The sequence below is a fragment of the Bos taurus genome, chromosome 6 (assembly GCF_002263795.3).
Source record: "Bos taurus isolate L1 Dominette 01449 registration number 42190680 breed Hereford chromosome 6, ARS-UCD2.0, whole genome shotgun sequence".
Taxonomy (NCBI): Eukaryota; Metazoa; Chordata; class Mammalia; order Artiodactyla; family Bovidae; genus Bos; species Bos taurus.
This window is the reverse complement of record NC_037333.1, coordinates 103500393-103520631: the sequence shown is the minus strand read 5'-3', so window position 1 is coordinate 103520631 and position 20239 is coordinate 103500393. Positions and strand designations below refer to the sequence as shown.

The window sequence follows — 20239 nt, the reverse complement described above, 5'->3', positions numbered from 1 at the left end:
TCAGATCAATGTATGGCAAAATCAATACAATATTGTAAAGTTAAAAAAAAAGGGAAAAATAATCTCCTTAATTAACCATTGACAAGCTCACTTCAGGAAACACACCTCTGAAAGCCAACCAGTGATGGTGTCACGCTTTGAACGGGAGCTAATTAGCAGCAGAGTCACTTCCGTTAATACAGCTGAACACGTCAAGAGCACGCTTCCTGGGCTGATGCCAAACCCCTCCCGTGTCTGTCCAGCACTCCCCCAAACAAGCTCTTCATTTCACTGAGTGACGGTCATTTTGATCATCTGGCTGATGGATACAGTGGGGTTCGCTATAACCTCTTTGTGTACATTTGAAATTGTTTGTAATAAACTTTGAATATGCATATTTTAAAAAATCCTTCCCCAAATCCCACCTCTCTCAATCTAAGTGACAAACCAGCTTCCTGGTTGCAGACGCTGAGCAGGGGTCTCCTCCTCTGATGCCCCGCCAGCAGATTCTACCATGAGGATCAACGGCATGAACACAAGTCCCGTGTCTGAGAAGATGCCTGCTGCCCATCCTGCGCTCTGTGCCCATCTGTGTGTATCTCCATCGTGCCCCACCCTTAACTTTGTACACGTGGCTATTACCTTGCAGAAACTTCTTCCTGAAAGCCTGGAAGCCTCTCGAGGTCTGGTTTCCAGCCGACTCCCTGATCGTGAGGCCTGTGATGTTGTCGAGTAAGAACAGGTCGGAGAGGTTGGCGGCCGTGGGTGTCCTGGTGTTGTTCACAAACAGTCGCACGTGGGCCGATGGCCACTCACTCTGCACAGATACCTAGGACAGGAGGGGAAGTGAGGCCAGACTCGCTGTTGAGCCCGACTTCCCAACGTAAGGCCCCAGCTCGAGCTGCACCCACTAGGTCTGCAGGCAGAGGGAAGGGACTACAATCTCATGAAGGTTCTAGAATTCATCAGGTCTGATTCTAAAGGCCCTGGGAGAATTTTGACTCCCACTTGACAAGTTGTTGCTCAGACCGGTTCAAAGAAACTAGGACCCTGAAATGCAGTGAAACCACAGAGAAACTTAGATGAAAAAACATCCATGCGTGAGACTACAGTGGGGAGATTGTCACAACTGGGGTCACCAAGAAAAACAAGCTGCAGAACTTTCTTAATCCATTATTTTGAAGATTCAGCCCCAGCCAGTCCGGGCCTCTGACTGTCATTTGATCTCCAAGTTTGCCCTGAGCTGGTCTCCTGTCTCCTGGCCAGTCGCCTTCCGGGTTCTGCCCACCCATGTGTTTGCACAGCTCAGTTATTCAGAGCCAGTGGCCCGTCTCCAGCTTGGCTCCCCACCTGGTCTCTGACACCGTGTCCTGCCCCCTCTCTCAAAGCCTATTTCCCACCATTCCTGCCCTTCCTTCACCCCAGCTCTGCTGAAAGAGACAGAGAAGCTGAGAAAAGAGAGAGAAGTCATGTACACCCCCAAGAAGAATGAGCTCTGGATTGTAATAAGTGAAAAAAGCAAATTGTAAAACTTGGTATATAGGGTACTGTCACCTACGTAAAAAGGGGAAGAAAGAAGGTATGTGTATGTACGTGCACATGGGCATGCACACATACTTATAACTACACCCATGTAGCAGGAAGCATTTCTAGGAAGACACATGAGAAACTGGTAGCTACAACTGCATTCCAGGAAGTGCAGCAAGAGAGCCAAGGCCTGGGCCGCAAGAGAGCTGTGCAGTACACAGTTAACTAAGCAGAGGTGGACTGTCCAAACCCCGCCTATCCCAAAGAGAGGACCAGCTCCTGAGAGACTGGCCCTTAAAGCCCGTGGAATATCTTGTCTGGAAAGAGTGTCTTGCTATACTTATGGCCTTGGGCCACCCCAGGTAGTCTGTGCTAACCATGTGATTCGTGATGAGGGCCTTGGGCAAAGCTGTGTTCAGGTGACCTGAGGAACTGAGGTCAGTGACATGAGTGCTCCATGCCTACATGATGGATCCTCAATAAGAATCCTGGACTCCACGGCTTGGGTGAGCTTCCCTGGTGATGTCACACACCACTGCTGGGAAAAATTAAATGCTGCTCCTTCAGTCCCACCAGGAGAAGACCAGGTGTCTTGGGCCTGGTCTCCCCAGAACTCTGTCCTACGAGCTCTTGGCTTTGCTGACTATAATCTATATCGTTCTGCTGTAATAAACTGTGACTGTGAGTACAGCAGTTTTTCTGAGTTTCCTGAGTCCTTCTAGGGAACAACTGAACCTGACGATGGTCTCGGGGACCCTCAACACAAGGATCATGTGAAGGTCATCTCATGAGATTAGTAAGAATCAAAGACCTAAAAGACATTACATAAATTTGTAAACTGTTGACATCATACCAATGTTAAAATCTGGGAGAAAATACATGCTTTCTTTCCCATTTTAAATAATCACAGAGGATTTTCAGTAATGATTTTGTTGTTACCAAAAAAATCTTAGTCTGGTGCTTCCATATAAAATATGAGATCCCTGTGGGTCACTTCATCACCCGTGTTCAGATACGGGTAGACGGCCACGTGATTTGCCAGTTCTTTAAATACATAACTCTACTAATATACATTTTCAGCAAATTCAATTACTTTCTCTTTAAGTATAAACCACAGATGAATACTCACCACTGCACATTTCTGAAAAATTACTCCATTCTCAGAAGTCCCTTGAAAGTCTCTTGAAATGTCTCCATACTACAATAAAATATAGAACTTATTAGAAAATGAAAAACAGTTCATGCTACACATGTTAAATAAAAGTACAAGATGAACTTTTAAAAGTGGCGGGAGGGTAGAGGAACTTTCCTGGTGGCCCAATGGTTAAGACTCCATGCTTCCAATGCAGGGGGTACAGACTAGATGCCTGATCCGGGAACTAAGATCCCACATGCTGTGGGATGTGGCCAAAAAATGAACAAGTAAAAGGCAGGGTAGAAGGGTTACTTCTGCAGTCATGCATTTTGACCCTGAAGATTTTTCTTTAAGTCTTACAGAACTGGAACTTAAAATCTATGAATAAAGAAAAATGTGGACATGTGATGACACGGGGCTATGTCCTGTTCTGAAGTGCATGTCAATGACATCATTGTCACAGGGACTCAGCGAACCAGGGCTGACGCTTTAGCAGGAGGAATGTGAGCAGAGCTATGGAAAAGTCCTTTAAGGATTGCTCACATGTCCTGGCTTCCTAGGCCTTGGCGTTGTTCACTTGCTAAGTCATGTCCAATTCTGTGCCATCCCATGGATTGCAGCATGCCAGGCTTGAGTTTGCTCAGATTCATGTTGACTGAGTCAGTTATGCTATCTAACCATCTCATCCTCTGCCTCCTCGTTCTCCTTTTGCCTTCCATCTTTCCCAACAACAGGGTCTTTAGTAGTAAAGAATTTGCCTGCCAATGCAGGAGATGCAGGAGATGCAGGTTTGATCCCTGGATCAGGAAGATCCTCTGGAGGAGGAAATGGCAACCCACTCCAGTATTCTTGCCTGAAGAATCCCATGGACAGAGGAGTTTGGTGGGTTACAGTTCATGGGGTCTCAGAGTCGGACAAGACTGAGCAACTGAGCAGAACAGCACGCACATGTCCTGAGTGGGGCACGCGAGCCACACAGCAGGAACCTGGTGAACATGGACCATGGTGTGTTGAAGTGCTTCTTGCAAGCTGGATCTCTCATTAACAGGTAGAGAATCCACCCAGGATTGGCCTCTTCCAGCCCCATGAGGGGCTTCCCTGGTGGCTCAGTGGTAAAGAATCTGCCTGCAAAGCAGGAGACCCGGGTTTGATCCCTGGGTCAGGAAGATCCCTTGGAGAAGGGAATGGCTATCCAGTCAAGTATTCTTGCCTGGAAAATCCATGGATAGAGGAATTTAGTGGGCTACAGTCCAAGGGGTTGCAAAGAGTTGGACACGACTGAGTGACTCACACACACACAGCCCCATGACACCTCCTCTGGAAACCAATGGAAAGCCAGGGCTCACCCACTGGATGCCAGCTCCATTGCTCCTTGTAAACATAGCTGATACCTGTTCGTTTTCATCCTTGAACATGCCCCTTGACTCCAGGCCATGCATCCCCACTGTCTGCCCCGTCCACCTTCATCTGCGGTGGGTGGAGCCATACTCTGAATCAAAGACCAAGGCAGCTCTCAGTGATACCGATAATCCTAACAACGGCTATTCTTTCCCAAGTGCCAAGTGTATGCCCATCACTGTACACACATGAATTCTATTTCTCCCATTTTACAGATGAGGAAACTAAGGCTCATGGAGGTTAACCACTTGCCCAAGGCTGCACAGGTAGGAAGCTTGGACTCTACCCAGGCAGTGTGCTGGTTATAGCTCCATATGCTATTATAGGATCGGTATAGGTAGGTATAGGGATAGATATAGCTCCATATGCTATGATTCTTCCGTAGGGCACACTCCTCCAGAGCGTGACTCTCTCAGTGGCTATTGTATAGAAATGAACAAAGACGCAGAGAACAGAAGTGATGTTCTGAGAACACTTTGACCACAGGCAGCAGCATGAGCTGTTGAGGGCTTTGATTCTGGTTGAGTCTCTGTCCATGACCTCACCCTCATGCTTTGACGTTCCAGGACCCCAGCAAGTCCTTGAGGGCAGACATCTGGCTTTCTAGCCTTCAGATCCCCACACAGTATCCTGCATATGACAATCAGATAAACACAGTTTGTTGGGCAAAGACACACAGGAGGGGGATGGAGCACAGACTGGAAAGCTGATGACCACCATGGTGGCTGGATGCAGCTCGTCCTGAAGCCCAGAACCTGGGAAAATGACCCTATTTGGAAAAGTGGTCTTTAAAGATGTAATTAAGCCAAGACTCTCAAGATGAGATCATTCTGGGTTTAGGTGGGTTGGCTTTAGCCAGGTCCTAAATCCAATGACGTGTCCTCATTAGTGACAGAAGAGAAGACACACCCACAGAGAAAAGGACACAGAAGGTGAAAGCAGAGTATGACAGTAAATGATAGGTGTCAGCTGGCTGGCCATGGTTCCCAGATACTCGATCAATCACCCCCTGACGTCACTGTGAATGTATTTTTAGAAGAGATCTAACGTTTAGGTCAGTGGACTTTGAAGGAAGCTAATGACCCATCATAGTGTGGGTGGGCCTCACCCAATCAGGTGAGGTCTTAACAAAAATGATGCAGGTTTCCCCTAAGGAAATGTGCATTCTGTGCAGAGACCTCTCCAACTTGAGTATCAGCTCTTTCTTGGGTTTCCAGGCCACACTTGCAGATCGTGGACTTTGCCAGCCCCCACAATCACATAAGCAATTTCTTGAAATAAATCTCCCCCTCCCTCCTTCACATACATGTGTGTGTGTGTGTGTGTGTGTGTGTATACACACATCCTACAGGTTTTGTTTCTCTGTAGAATCACAATATAAAGATTGGAGTGATGCAGCCACAAGCCAAGGAAAGCTCCCGAAGCTGAAAGAGATAAGGATGGATTTTCCCCTACAAGCTCCCAATAAAAGCACACCTCTGCTGACACCCTGACTTTGGCCTTCCTGCCTCTAGAACAAAGAGAGAATAAATTTCACTGTTCTAAGTCACCATGTTGGTGATAATTTGTCACACAACTATCTAATACAAAATGTAGGAGACTAACACAAAATGTAGCCAAGGGCCAAGGAGGAGATTGTTGCCGTGGTAGCCTGTTGGCTGAACCCAGTGGTTCTCAAGCCATTATAAATCATGACAGCTTAGGGGAGAGTCAGCCTCATGTGGCACCAACACATTACACAGAGTATGAGGAACACTGGGAGCAGGGACAGCGGCTAAGAGCAGGGGCCCCACATCCTAGTTCTGCTGCTTCGACCTGTGGGACCCTGAGCAAACTCCTTAATCTCGCCAATCTTCAGTTCCTATCTGTAAAAAGGGAATAAAAATAGTACCTGTTTAAGAAACTCGTAATGAGGCTCCAGTGAGATTATGCATAGAAAGCGCTAAGCCTATGGTTTTTCCAGTAGTCATGTATGGATGTGACAGTTGGACAATAAAAAAGGATGAGTGCCCGGAAATTGATGCTTTCGAACTGTGGTGTTGAAGAAGACTCTTGAGAGTCCCTGGGACTGCAAGGAGATCAAACCCCTCCATCCTAAAGGAACCAGTCCTGAATATTCATTGGAAGGACTGATGCTGAAGCTAAAGCTCCAATACTTTGTCCACCTAATTCGAAGAGCCGACTCATTAGAAAAGACCCTGATGCTGGGAAAGATTGAGGGCAGGAGAAGGGAATGACAGAGGATGAGATGGTTGGATGGCATCACTGACTTGATGCACATGAGTTGAGTTTGAGCAAACTCTGGGAGATAGTGAAGGACAGGGAAGCCTGGTGTGCAGCAGTCCACGGGGTCGCAAAGAGTCGGACACGACTGAGAGACTGAACAACAACAACGTGCCTGGCGAGTGGAAAATAATTTTTAAACATTTGGCACTATTATCAGTAGTAGCGTTTTTATAACAGGTGCAAGAGAATCGATCCAGTTAAAGCAAAACCCCATGCACTGCTTTAGAACCAGCAGATAAAGCTGCCTAATGCTCAGATTCACACATCCTATTCATCTAAATACTGTATATTGTATAGAAGAAGCAACTCTCTGTAAAGAAAAATGGATTTGCTCCCTAATGATAACTATATTTAGTGAAAGAGAAAGAATAGGTGTTTTTTGGAGGAGGAACAAAAGCCTGTGACATTTTCTACACAAGTGATCCAAAACCAGTTTCTTTATAACTTCTGATATGTCTTTAAAAGAACTGAACATGTTACTTACCAGGCGGTGTGTTACAGCAGAGTCTCTTTTAAACAAGGTCTTCCTAGGCCATGAGTGTGTAAAAGCAAAGACGGAATGAACCCATGGCCCACTAGAGGCTGAAGAAGCCAGGGGTGGGTTAAAGACTTCAATTTCCTTACTGAATTTCATTCCGAATGGTGCCTCCTCTGCAAAACAGCAACGTGCATGCATTACATAACACAAAAAGGCAGTGGTTAAACTCTAGAAGCAAACCACATGATTCATGGCAGGCGTTTGGAAAATCTTCACTGAGTAAGTGGACGAGAGTGTGAATGAAGGAATGACTTATCTCTTTGCCAAGGTGAGAAGTTCTCATTGGGAGCCATAGAGCTTAAGAAGAGTTTCTTCAAGTGTGTGCTTCTTACCTGATCTGTAGGCTGAAATGTACAAGCCTGGCCCCCCTCTAGACCGGCTGAGTCAGAACCACTAGGCAAGGGAGGAGGCATGGGTGATTCCTACACACTTAGCATCAGAGGGCCCTGGGTTTCAATCCTGGCTGCCACTCGCCAGCTGTGCCCTTGGGAAAACCTCTAACCACTCTGTAAATTTCTATTTTGAAGTGACCAGCATTGTGGAGTCATGCCTTTTCAGCATTTATCTTCTATCCAAGTACAAAGTGTATATAGGCCGAGAATGAATCCTGTTTCTCACTCTTCCTTACACAGAGTATTGATAGCAAGGTCTTTAGAACTGCTTTAGAACCCCTTTTATAGAATTTCTAAACAAATGTAGGAAAAATTAAAAAAAAAAAAGAATGTGGAACTGGATCCTGGATAAAATCAATATCCTTTTTCCCAGAATAGTATCTGTGGTTCAGTTCACGACGTTGGAATGGGGACAAAGGTGAGCATCTGGGAATTGAGAGCCCTCACCATGGAAAACAGCACGTGCTTTCCCAGGCTGGCTGCTCAGTTGAGACTGTTCGAGTCAATCACACAAGTGGGACAGAACACCCACCTCCAGACCCCAGTCCAGTCCTTCGGGCTAAAGGACAAAGACTCACTGGACTTCAAATCTTAAGGCCACTCTGGGCTTTGTCTCTGGTGCGGGTGTCTAAGCCCCTGCTCCTCCAGGAGCTCAGAAGGCCCAGCCGTGGGCTCTGATGGAGACCTGAATGAGGACAGACATTGTTACTGTCCACAGACAGTACAGAAGGAAGTCAAGCTCTGACCTGACCATCCTCCCACTGCGTCACTACCCAGCGGTCTCCCCACTAGTGTGCTGTCATGTGGGTCATCGGTCATGACTCTGCAGCTGTTTGAATGCACCCTGGCTGCCTCTGTTTCCTTCTCCTGCTAATTGCTACTTCTCAGGACTCAGCTGAGACTCAACACCTCCTCCAGGAAGCCCTCCCTGAAGCCTTCCTGGTGACCTCATTCCTCCACCCTCTGCTCTCACTACAACCACAGTCCTAAGTACACTGCCCTCCCTTATCCAAAATGTCTGCTTAATGAGTGACTAAAAGTTCTCTGTGATTATGGTGATATCACCTCAACCTATTTTACTCAAATGAAAACACTGGATTTTGTAAACTTTTGTAAAGTCTTTTGCAAAGACTGCTTGTTGTTCTTCAGTTGCTAAGTTGTATCTGACTCTTGGCAACCCTGGGGATTGCAGCATGCCAGGCTCCTCTGTCCTCCACTATCTCTTGGGGTTTGCTCAAACTCATGTTCATTGAGTCAGTGATGCTATATAATCATCTCATCCTCTGTCATCCCCTTCTCCACCTGCCTTTAATCTTTCCCAGCATCAGTGTCTTTTCTAACGAGTCAGCTCTTCACATCAGGTGGCCAAAGTATTGGAGCTTCAGGTTCAGATCAGTCCTTCCAATGAATATTCAGGACTGATTTCCTTTAGGATTGATTGGTTTGATCTCCTTGCAGCCCAAGGGACTCTCAAGAGTCTTCTCCAGCAACACGATTCGAAAGCATCAATTCTTGAGCGTTCAGCTTTCTTTATGGTCAACTCTCACACCCACACATGGCTACTGGAAAAACCATAGCTTTGACTATTCAGACCTTTGTTGGCAAAGTGATGCCTTTGCTTTTTAATACACTGTCTATGTTTGTCATAGCTTTACTTCCAAGGACCAAGCTTTAACTTCGTGGCTGCAATCACCATCCACAGTGATTCTGGAGCCCAAGAAAATAAAATCTGTCACTTCTTCAACTTTTTCCCCCTCTATTGGCCATGACATGATGGAACTGGATGCCCTGATCTTAGTTTTTTTCATGTTGAGTCTTAAGCCAGCTTTTTTGCTCTCCTCTTTCACTTTCATCAAGAGGCTCTTTAGTTCCTCTTCATTTTCTGCCATAAGGGTAGTGTCATCTGCATATCTGAGGCTACTGATATTTCTCCTGTCTATCTTGATTCCAGCTTGTGCTTCATCCAGCCCAACAGGTTGCATGAGGTACTCTGGATATAAGCTAAATAAACAAGGTGACAATACACAGCCTTGTCGTACTCTTTTCCCAATTTTGAACCAGTCCGTTGTTTAACGTCTGGTTCTAACTGTTGCTTTTTGACCTGCATAAGGTTTCTCAGGAGACCGGTAATATGGTCTGGTATTCCCATCTCTTTAAGAATTTTCCACAAGTTTGTTTTGATCCACACAGTTAAAGGCTTTATTGTAGTCAATGAAGCAGAAGTAGATGATTTTCTGGAACTCTCTTGCTTTCTTCATGATCCAATAAAAGTTGGCAATTTGATCTCTGGTTCCTCTCCCTCTTCAAAACCCAGCTTGTACATCTGGAAGTTCTCAGTTCATGTACTGCTGAAGCCTAGCTTGAAGGATTTTGAGCATAACATTGCTAGCTTGTGAAATGAGAGCAATTATACAGTAGTTTGAACATTCTTTGGCATTGCCCTTCTTTGGGATTGGAACGAAAACTGACTTTTTGCAGTCCTGTGGCCACTGCTGAGTCTTCCAAATTTGCTTACATATTGAGTGGGGCAGAGTAACAGAAGACCTAAAAAATAATTTTAACTCCCCCAGAAAATGAAATACATTTATCCCTGGAATAAAACAAGGTGTATTCATAACCTGTGTCAATTCTGGATGAAAAGTCTGTTCTACCTTCCCAGGACACCTCCCTTCAGGGTAGCCCCCCAACTAATCAGTAAGATTCTAGCTCAGTCTCTACAGACAAACCTGGATCTCAGCATATCCTGGTCCCCAGGAGGCCAGACTTAAGCCCAGAACCCAGAAGACTCTCCCCCCAAGTCCCAGTGATGGGACTGGGGACTGGCATGGAACTCAGACTGTGTCCATTAGTCTTCCCTGAACTTCTGTCGAGCTACAGAAAGTCTCTTCCTTTCTGCAAGTGGCAGCAATTACTTCCACATGGAAAGAAGGTCCCTGAGAATGACACTCATCAGACGAAAGCAGGAGCCTCAATGGAAAGTGAAAAGCAGGGCCCTGAGAACACTGTGCTCCTGGATCCGGGGCCTGTGCAGTCCAGCGATAAGGATCAACACATTGCTCATTGCTTGGTTAGTTTCAGTTGGACTTCTGAAACCTGGTGTGGTAGACTTTCAGTGCATGCATACTCAGTTATGTCCGACTTTTTGCAATCCTGCCAGGCTCCTCCATCCATGGGATTTCCCAGGCAAGAATATTGGAGTGGGTTGCCATTTCCTTCTCCAGGGACCTTCTCGACCCAGGGACTGAACCCAGGTCTCCTGCATCTCCTGCATTGGCAGCCGGATTCTTTACTGCTGAGCCACCTGGGAAGTCAGGTAGACTGAGTAATGGTCCCCAAAGACACCCAGGTCCTAATCTCAGCAACCTGTAAATATGTTCTCTTACATGGCAACAGACTCTTTGCAGATACGATTAAATTAAGGACCCTTAGTTTAATTCATGGGGAAGTAACCTGGATTATCCAGGGGGCCATAAGTGTAATCCCAGATGCCTTACAGAGGGAGGCAGAGAGAGATTTGACAGGCAGAAGAGAAGGTCATGGGACCACTGCGGCAAGAAGCAACGCTGCTGGCTTGGAGGCTGCAGGAAGGGTCATGACCTGCAGGACTCAAGGAATGAAGCTCCAGATCCTGGAGAAGGAAGAATATTCTTCCCAGGGCCCTGGAGAGCGTGCTGACACTCTGAATCAGACCAGTTAAACTGATGTGAACTTTCGCCCTCCAGAACTATATGAGAATACATCGATACTGTTTTACCACTAAATCCCTGATAACTTGTTACAGCAGCAAAAAGAAACTCACACAGTTGACTAATACACATACACTAAAACACATTCTGCGTTTTCTTCATCAGGCACCTTCAGGGGAGAATCAAGATTCCCCTTACCTGAATCATTACTGATTCTTGATTCTTACCAATTATTATTGAATCTTACCAAGAATCAATCACCACCTTAGCTGAACTCAGATCTGGGCACCCCAGACCACTGCTGCAGGGGGGGACTCAAAGCCCTTGCTCTGTAGGGTACATAGGTGAGCAGGCTGCCAGGGAGGCAGAAGCAGGAGGTCTATGGCTTTAGGGTCTGGTTCTCTCTTATGGTCAAATCAATAAAAAAATCAACCAAGAGAAAAACTTACCTGGAGTTGTAACGTGAGAGTTTTCCACACTGGGCCAAATCCCAAGGGGTAAGTCCTGAAAGTCCAAAGGCACAAAGACGTTATTGAAGAAAACGCTAGGAGTGGTTGAAAAGTCATCTCTAAATGGCCTGAATGGAGAGGAGCTGCACGTTTATCCTGACACCTGATGTAAATCTTTCTAAGTCAACCGTCTCCACCAGCCTCTGAGTAGAGGATTATATAATCGCATTCCTGGAAGCTGTCTAGGGAGACGACACAGTGCAGTGGAAATTTCACACAGTTAGACCTGAGTTCGAACCCCGACTCTGCTTTTCACGAACCCTCTGATGCGGGGAGAGCCTCAAGCCTCTGAATCCCCAAAATCCTGCTCTTTTCAGAGTGGTACATAAAACACTGGCCCAGGAGTTGGAGACCTAGATTTGAACTTGAACCATTTATCTGCTGTGTGTCCTTGGTCAAGTCTCTTAGACTCTCTGAGCCTCAGTTATTTCTTCTGCAAAGTGTAGAACTCCTCCCAGCTCGCTTCACCTTGTTCAGCGATGAAAACTTGTCCAAACGGGGCTCAGTCAACCCCTCCATCCCATCTTTGTGAAATAGTGAGCCCTAAAGAAGCCCAGAGCCCTCCACTATAAAACAGTAATAATAATCATTATCATGATTATTACTATAGTGTCTTGGCTAGAGCCCTTGAAACGGGCCAAGCCCCGTGCTGTGCACAGCAGGGTTATTCACGATAGCCTAAAGGTAGAAGGAACCTAATGTCCACTAATGGATGGATGGATAAGCAAAAGTGAAAGTGAAAGTCGCCCAGCTGTGACTGACACTCGGTGACCCCATGGACTATACAGTCCATGGAATTCTCCAGGCCAGAATACTGGAGTGGGTAGCCTTTCCCTTCTCCAGGGGATCTTCCCAACCCAGGGATCAAAACCCAGGTCTCCCACATTGCAGGTGGATTCTTTACCAACTGAGCTGTCAGGGAAACCCATCCAAAAGTGGTCCAGGCATAAAATGAAATATCATTCAGCCTTAAAAGGAAGGCAAATCTGTCACAGGCTACAACATGGATGAAACTTGAGGACATCAGGCCAAGTGAAATAAGCCAGTAACAAAAATGCAAATAGTGTATGATTCCACTTATAGGAGATATGTAAAATTCATAAGAGACAGAAAGTAGAAGGGTGGTTGTCAGGGGCTGGGGGACAGCAGAATGGGGGGTTGTTGATTAATGGGGACAGAGTTTCAGTATCACAAGATTAAAATAATTCTGCAGATGGAAACACAAAAATGTGAATGTATTTAACATTGCTGAACTGTACACTTAAAAAGGGATAAGAGGGTAAATTTTGTTGTGTATGATGGTGGTGGTTTAGTTGCTAGGTTGTGTCCGACTCTTTGGAACCCCATGGACTGTAGCCTGCCAGGCTCCTCTGTCCATGGGATTACCCAAGCAGGAATACTGGAGTGGGTTGCCCTTACCTACTCTAGGGTATCTTCCCGACCCAGGAATCAAACCCGCGTCTCCTGAATTGCAGTCAGATTTTTTACTGATGAGCCACCAGGGAAGACCATTTTGTTATGTATATATTACCACAGCTGCAAATATAAATATATAAATAAAGCAGGTCTATGATCATCTAGGAAAAAACTCTGAGATGTATCAAGTGAGATCACTGGATCACAATACGATGAATAATACAGTCTCATTTAATAAAAATGACACCTTATTTTATAAATATTTAATATATTGTTATATATTTGATAGTTATATTCACTTTATCTTTTATATAAATTATGTTAGTACATGTGCGTGCATGCTCAGTCACTAAGTCATGACCAACTCTTTTGTGACCCCATGGACTAGTAACCCACCAGGCTCCTCTGTCCATAGGATTTCTCAGGCAAGAATACTGAGTGGGTTGCCACTTCCTTCTCTAGGGGATCTTCCCGACCCAGGGATTGAACCCGAGTCTCCTGTGTCTCCTGCACTGGCAGGCAGATTCTTTACCACTGAGCCATCAGAGAAACCCCATATTAGTACATATAGTTACATATTTAGTAAGTTACTTTATTAGTACATATACTTATATATTTAGTAATTTGAAAATATATGTAGATATTTAACAATATGTTTAGTATTAATTACTTATAGATTTAATATATAGTTACATGTTTAACAATATGCCATATAATACCATAGATCATAACCATGTATTATTTTTAAAAGCCTAGGCAGGAGTATGCAGAAGTGTTAGACTTGGGGGCTTGGGGACTGTGTGTGTGCAGTAGAAGGGGATCCCTGTCTCCACACCGCCTGTACTGATTTGTTCCTTGTAACAAGGAGCATGTGCCCATGTGTCACCGCAACAATGGCAAAACTGACAATAGTAAGAGACCACGTGATGGGGGCCAGGACTCCCACGCCTGGTAGAAACATTGTCCCTGAGACCTCCCGGGACAGGTATGTGTGGCCAGAACAACCACTAGCTCATAACATGCCTCCAAAGGTGGAAACAGGTGCCATTTTCCCAGAAGAATGCCGTGTGCCAGACACTGTCTTTGCTGCCATTTGGCAGGAAAAAAGAAATCTAAGAGCTTCCATTCTAGGCCCTGCATAGGGACCTCCTTCTAACAAGTATAGTCCGGTTGGGTGGGCAGGGAGGGTTGGGGGGATGGGTGGTGAGTTCACGGCAGAGCAACCTGGCCAGTGCTGGTCCAGCCAAGAGTTCAAGGTCAACAACAACAGCAGAGCATCCCAGAAAAATTCCTCTAAATTGCTTGTCCCTATTCCTGAAATTTAAGACCACGCCATTCAGTTCAGTTCAGTTCAGTCGCTCAGTCGTGTCCGACTCTTTGCGACTCCATGAATCGCAGCACACCAGGCCTCCCTGTCCATCACCAACTCCCGGAGTTCACCCAGACTCACGTCCATCGAGTCAGTGATGCCATCCAGCCATCTCATCCTCTGTCGTCCCCTTCTCCTCTTGCCCCCAATCCCTCCCAGCATCAGAGTCTTTTCCAATGAGTCAACTCTTCGCATGAGGTGGCCAAAGTACTGGAGTTTCAGCTTTAGCATCATTCCTTCCAAAGAAATCCCAGGGCTGATCTCCTTCAGAATGGACTGGTTGGATCTCCTTGCAGTCCAAGGGACTCTGACCACACCATAGTTTCCACCTTATCTAATATTTCTTCCCCTTTGACTGGGAGTCAGCTAAGGAATCATTTTTGTCATTTTGTGTTTCATTTAAGGAAACACTGACTAATTAGATCATTTTCACTGTGTGGGCAGACATCTGTTCCCAGCTTAATTTTTGGAAGCCAGGCAGAATTCCAAGCAACTCACAGTTATTTGACAGTTTTCCATCTTTGTTTCCACTGGTAGAAATAGCTTTCTTAAATATTCCACTCTTTCAAATAAGTTAATTAACAGTATCTTGAATTTATGTTCATGTCTAAGCTAATGTTCCCAAACTGGGAAAATTTCTAGTCAAAGAAAATTCCCAAAGCTGTTTTGTAGGACAAGGTGTTCTGTACATTACTTTTTATGTGGCTACCTATCATTATGAACATAGAAACCACATTTTAATGTATCTAAATCTGTCTCCTTTGATGCTCAGAAATTGAATATGTGCTTAGAACCGTGGGGTATTTTTTTCACTGTAATAAACTAGAATGAAATCTGAAAACAACAACAACAAAACTAACAAAACAAATTTAAAAAATTACCCCACAAACAGCCATAAGTCATGTTGCCAGATGCACCCAGATGAATCCCAACAGAAAGCACCCTGCAAAATCCCCACCCAGTCCTCCTCCAAACTGCCAAGGTCCTCACAACAAAGGAAGTGACAGCTACATGTAAAGTGATGTCCTGGGTGGGGGCCTGGAACCAAAAAGGACACTGGGTACAAGAACTAAAGAAATTTGAATAAACTATGGACTTTGACAATGGCTTGTCAAGGGTAGACCATTAATTGTAATAAATGTACCTTACTAGGGCTTCCCAGGTGGCTCAGTGGAAAAGAATCCACCTGCCAGTGCAAGAGAAAAAGAGACACGGGCTCAATCTCTGAGTCAAGAAAGATGCCCTGGAGTAGGAAATGGCAACCCACTCCAGTATTCTTGCCTGGAGAATCCCATGGACAAAGGAGCCTGGCAGGCTATATAGTCCATGGGGTTGGAAAGAGTCAGACACGACTGAATGACTAAGTACATGTGTATGCACGTATCTTACTAACGTCAGATGTCAAGAGTAGGGGAAGCTGTGCGTTGAGGGGAATATATATGAATTTTCTGCACCATGTGTATGATTTTTCTAGAATCTAAAACTGTTCTAAATACTAAAATCTGCTAACTAAAAAAATAAAAGAATTAATTTGTGAGGTCTCTGGGGTGGACAGTGGTGCCACAGGGCACCAACTCCCACACACATCTGCCTGTACCATCCCTGCCCCTGGAATTCTCCACCTATTCTTTCCCCAGCATTCGCCGCACAGCAAGCTCTGTGGCAGGTCCCTGACTTGATGGAAGGACAAAGGCCCTGTTCCAACAGACACTTCCACTCCAGGGAGAGGAGCAGGATACCAAGTGCCCAGGGAGCAAACAACTCAGAAAGGCCCTCTTAGCCGAGGCTCCCTTAAGGTCTCATCAGTTCCTGGGTGTCACTAGCCCAGGGGTTCCTCTGGGGGCTCCTTGGCCACCGTGAGCAGCCTGGTCCCACAGAGACCATGCCAACCACCAGTCGATACCTCACTTCAATGTCCAGCCTTCCCTTCCCTGTGTGAAGCCCCTCTCCAAGATGACACAGGTCACCTGACAAGGTCATCATGACCTCGACGGTCTCATTTCACAGCCAGTTCTCCATCCCCATCGCACACAACTCACCAGCAGTATTTGGCATGTGAGTGCATTGGCATCTTATGGCTGCTGTAACAAGTCACTACGAACAGAGTGACTCAAAACAAATATATGCTTATTATCACATGGTTCTGGAGGTCAGGAGTCTCACATGGGTCTCACTGGACTAAAATCAAGGTGTCTGCAGGGCTGCATTCTTATCTGGAGGCTGTGGGGGAGCCTCTTTCAGCCTCTAGAAGCAGCCCACCCTCCTCACTTAATAGCCCCTTCCTGCATCTTCAAAGCCAGCAGCAGCAGGTTGACAGGCCTCACGGGGCATCTTCAAAGCCAGCAGCAGCAGGTTGAGGCCTCATGGGACATCCCTCTGACCTTCTTCCAAGGTTACATCTCCTTCGGACTCTCTCCTGCCTCCCTCTTCCATTTTGAAAGACCCTTAGGATTACACTGGTCCACCGGGATGATCCAAGTTCAGCTGAATAGCGACGTGAATTTCATCTGCAATGTCAATCTCCCTTTGCCAAGGGATGGAACATACTCACAGGCTCCACGGATCGGGATATGAACATCACTGGGGAGTCCGCTCTTCCCAAAATGCCTTCCTTCCTTGACCTGTGGGTCACAGCCTTGGTTTCCTTCCTATAAAATCAGCCACACTTTCTGATGTCCTTTGCTGAATCCTTTCTTCTTTCTGGTCTGGCCTTGGTATTGCTCCAGGCCTCTGCCCTAAGGCCTCACTCTTCCCAAATTATACTTACCCACAAGGAAAACTCAGCCAGGTCCTGGGTACACCGGGGTTAAAGGCCTGTGTGCACTGACCACTCCCTGGTAAAGATCTCCAGCTCAGATTTCTCACCCAGATCAGGACTCGTCCATCACCACTCTGCTATACATCTCTACCTGGATGCCTCGTGGCAGGGGGCAGGGGTGGGGGGTCAAACTCAATAAGACCAAATCAGAATTCCTCATGGCCTTCTGAGGCTTCTGCATATGAGCTGACGGTATCCCTAGTCTTCTATGTGTTCAGGCCCAAGTCCTTGTTTTCATTCTTGACTCCTTCCTTCGTCTCTCTCAATCTGCATCCAGTCACAGCAAACTCCGCTGGCTCTACTTTCAAATATATATCCCCAATCCAGCAACTTCTCAGCAGCCGTCCACTAACCTCACTGGTCCATTTCATCTCCATCATTTGCCTGGTCTCCTGCCTGACTCTGTTCTTGGTCGTTACTTTCACCGCTACCCTCTATCCTCTATTCTCATAGCTGCCACGGAGATGCTTTAAAAAGACAAATCAAAGCAGGTCACTTTTCTGCTCAAAACCCACCCACGGCTTCCAACAAAATAACAGTCGGAGTCTTAACCACGGTCCACAGGGCCTTTCCTGATGTGGCCCCTCCCCATCCTCTGGACCCACCTCCACCCACTCCTCCTTCCTCCCCCCATCCCTGCTCTAATCACACCAGCCTCCTTGCGGTCCTGGACCACACCAAGCACATCCTGCCTCTGGCCTTTGTCCTCACTACAATCTCCTTTGGGAAGTTTTTCTCCAGAAGCACCCATGTCCCTCCCTCATTCCATCCAGGGCTCTGCTTAACTGTCACCGCCCCAAAGCACCTTCTCTGACCACCCTGTCCAAACAGCGCTCAAAGCCACCCCTTCCAGTCCACTCTGCCCACTGCACTTCTCTACAGCCTGAACTGCCGACTCCTGCACCATAGATTAACACCACTTGGCGCCCTTCTCCTGGATTCTAAAGGGCAGAGACTGTCTTGTTCTCTCATATCTCAAGCACCCAGGTCTTGATGCCTAGGTCTGAAGCCTACAGGGCCGTCCATAAACACTCAGAAGACTCTTGCCCACTCAAGTCTTCACTGTCTCTCTCCTTCCAGCACACTTCCAATAGAGCTTTCTGGGATGGTGGGAATGTTCTATGGTCTGGGCTGTCCAATATGGTAACCACTAACCTACGGGGCCACCAAGCACCTGCAATGTTTAAATTCAAACAGCCACAACGTGGCCAGGGCTACTGTACTGGACACAGCAGTTTCAGAACATCTGGGAAATGGTTGTAACTATTACCTCACCCTTTGCAGAAAGGGATAGATATTAATAATAAGTTAATACGAGCATTTACGCTCCGGTTTTCAAAGCACTCTTGTGAATGGCCTGGCAACAAATATCCACATGAATGTTCTGGCATTGACTTTCCAAAGGAAAGAGCAGTTGAGGACAGGCGGGTGGGCTCTGAATGTGAGAGCACAGGACAGGCCTGGGGGGGCATGGCACTCTGGGTCTCAGTTTTTGGCAAAATGGGCCAGATACTTCCCATCTCAACGGCCAGGAACAAGCGAAAGGACCCTGTGAAAATGTTCATCATGAGCTTTCTAAAAGCTCAGAAAATCGACACAGTATTATTATTTTGTCTTCTCTAGTGAAAGCCTAAGAACCAATCATAGACAGTGAAAGAAATCTCATTTAAAAGACCTAAATATCTGCAGTGAGTATAGCAGGCACCCTGGGGCCTATACTTAGAAAATGCAACAGAATAAGAGGAGCCAGGCCTTGAGGAAGGGCTGGGAGGGCCACAAGGCAGCGATGGGCCAGACCACTGGACAGGCATTCCTGGGAGCAGAAGCCTGGAAGTGCAACTGCGGTCAGAGTGAAAGCGGGTGTGAGCACGGGAGAAAAGTGATCAGATGTATACCACAGACAGGTCATCTAGAGGTCGGGGGGACATGAATGGTAGAACGCACAAATTAGGGGAGCGGGGGTAACCCAGAGGAAACAGTCATCAGAGGCCAGAGGCTGAGGGAGCGGGGACTGAACCTAATAGAGGCAGCCTGGATGGGAGAAGGGCAGACATCTGAGATGATCAGGAGGAAAAGCAGTGGGCCTGGTGATCAGATTTGGGAGAGGAGGAGAAGGACGTATCTAGGATGTGAGCCAGAGCTCCGCGCCCTCCCAAGCTAGGGACACAGGGGCAAGGGCAGGCTACATTTGCGGTCGCAGAAAACTCCAGCCATTGTGCCTTTTATCAACTGCTGCACTCTTGCGGAGCACTCACCTGCGAAAGTCGTTCTATCTGCACTCCTGAACTCGTCTAAACGCTCTCATCGACCCTCTGGGGTAGACCCTGCAATAGTTACGCTCACATCGACCCGCTGGGGTAGACCCTGCAATAGGTACAGATCAGAAGCGACCTGCCCTAGGTCTCAGAGCTCTTAGGTTGCCGAAGGGGATCGACCGGGCCGCCTATAAGGTCCAAGCTCTCAGCCACAAACCACACCTCTTTCCCCACCTTTCCAGGGCGTTTTCCGGCCACAATTGGGATCCACCAGGGTTGCATCTTACTCAGATCCCGCCCTCCCTTTCGGGTAACTTCCCCAACCCAAAGGGGCCTCCCCGCCAGGAGCGTAGGTGAAGCCAAATCTCCGGAGTCCGACCCGAGACTGGGAGCGGGCCCTCCTTACCTGGGCGGTCCGCTCAAGCCCCGCCCCGGGAACCGTGTGGGGGTCCCGGAGAGGCTGTGGGCCCAGGGGGTGCTGGAGGGGAACCTGCCCCGCGGGGAGCTGGCCGAGGTTTCGGGACTCCGCGGGCAGCGCCAGTGCAGCGGCCAGCAGGCTCCCCGCCAGCACCCACGTGGCCCGCCCCGGGCCCCTCGGGGTATCCATCGCCCGCCTGGGTCCCGCGACCCCACAAGTGGCGGGTGCAGGCGGAGTTGGGGCAGCTTCCGGACCCCAGGCCCTGCCCCGCCGCCGCCGAGCATGCTCAGTGCGAACCTCCGCGGAAAGTTTTCTGGGAGCAAGACACTGGCATCTGGGCCTTGGCGGGCCAGCAGGAAGCCTTGGACCAAACTCGAGAGGGAGGGAAGGAAGGAGGGAGCCAAGCTGGCGAGGCCTGGGAGAAGTGACCACACTTGCGTTTCCTCGTGCTTCACCCGGGGGCTCTACCAAAATCAGATCGGGTGACTCCTGCTCCCAGAAAGTTGAGAGCCT

General features: G+C 47.3%; 1 protein-coding gene across 5 annotated transcripts in view; it reads right to left on the bottom strand.

Annotated features, from left to right (window-relative positions):
* Nucleotides 1–20239, bottom strand: part of EVC2 (EvC ciliary complex subunit 2) — a 165317-nt gene that overhangs the window by 142158 nt on the left and 2920 nt on the right. Inside the window, exons 1-5 of one of the 5 annotated variants that reach the window (XM_024992972.2) lie at nucleotides 19715–19945; nucleotides 11391–11445; nucleotides 6810–6976; nucleotides 2636–2704; nucleotides 622–808 (exon numbers count right to left, since the gene is read on the bottom strand). In XM_024992972.2, coding sequence (XP_024848740.1) covers nucleotides 622–808; nucleotides 2636–2704; nucleotides 6810–6976; nucleotides 11391–11445; nucleotides 19715–19915 — 679 coding nt within the window. In that variant the 5' untranslated portion in view covers nucleotides 19916–19945. 5 annotated transcript variants of the gene reach the window in all.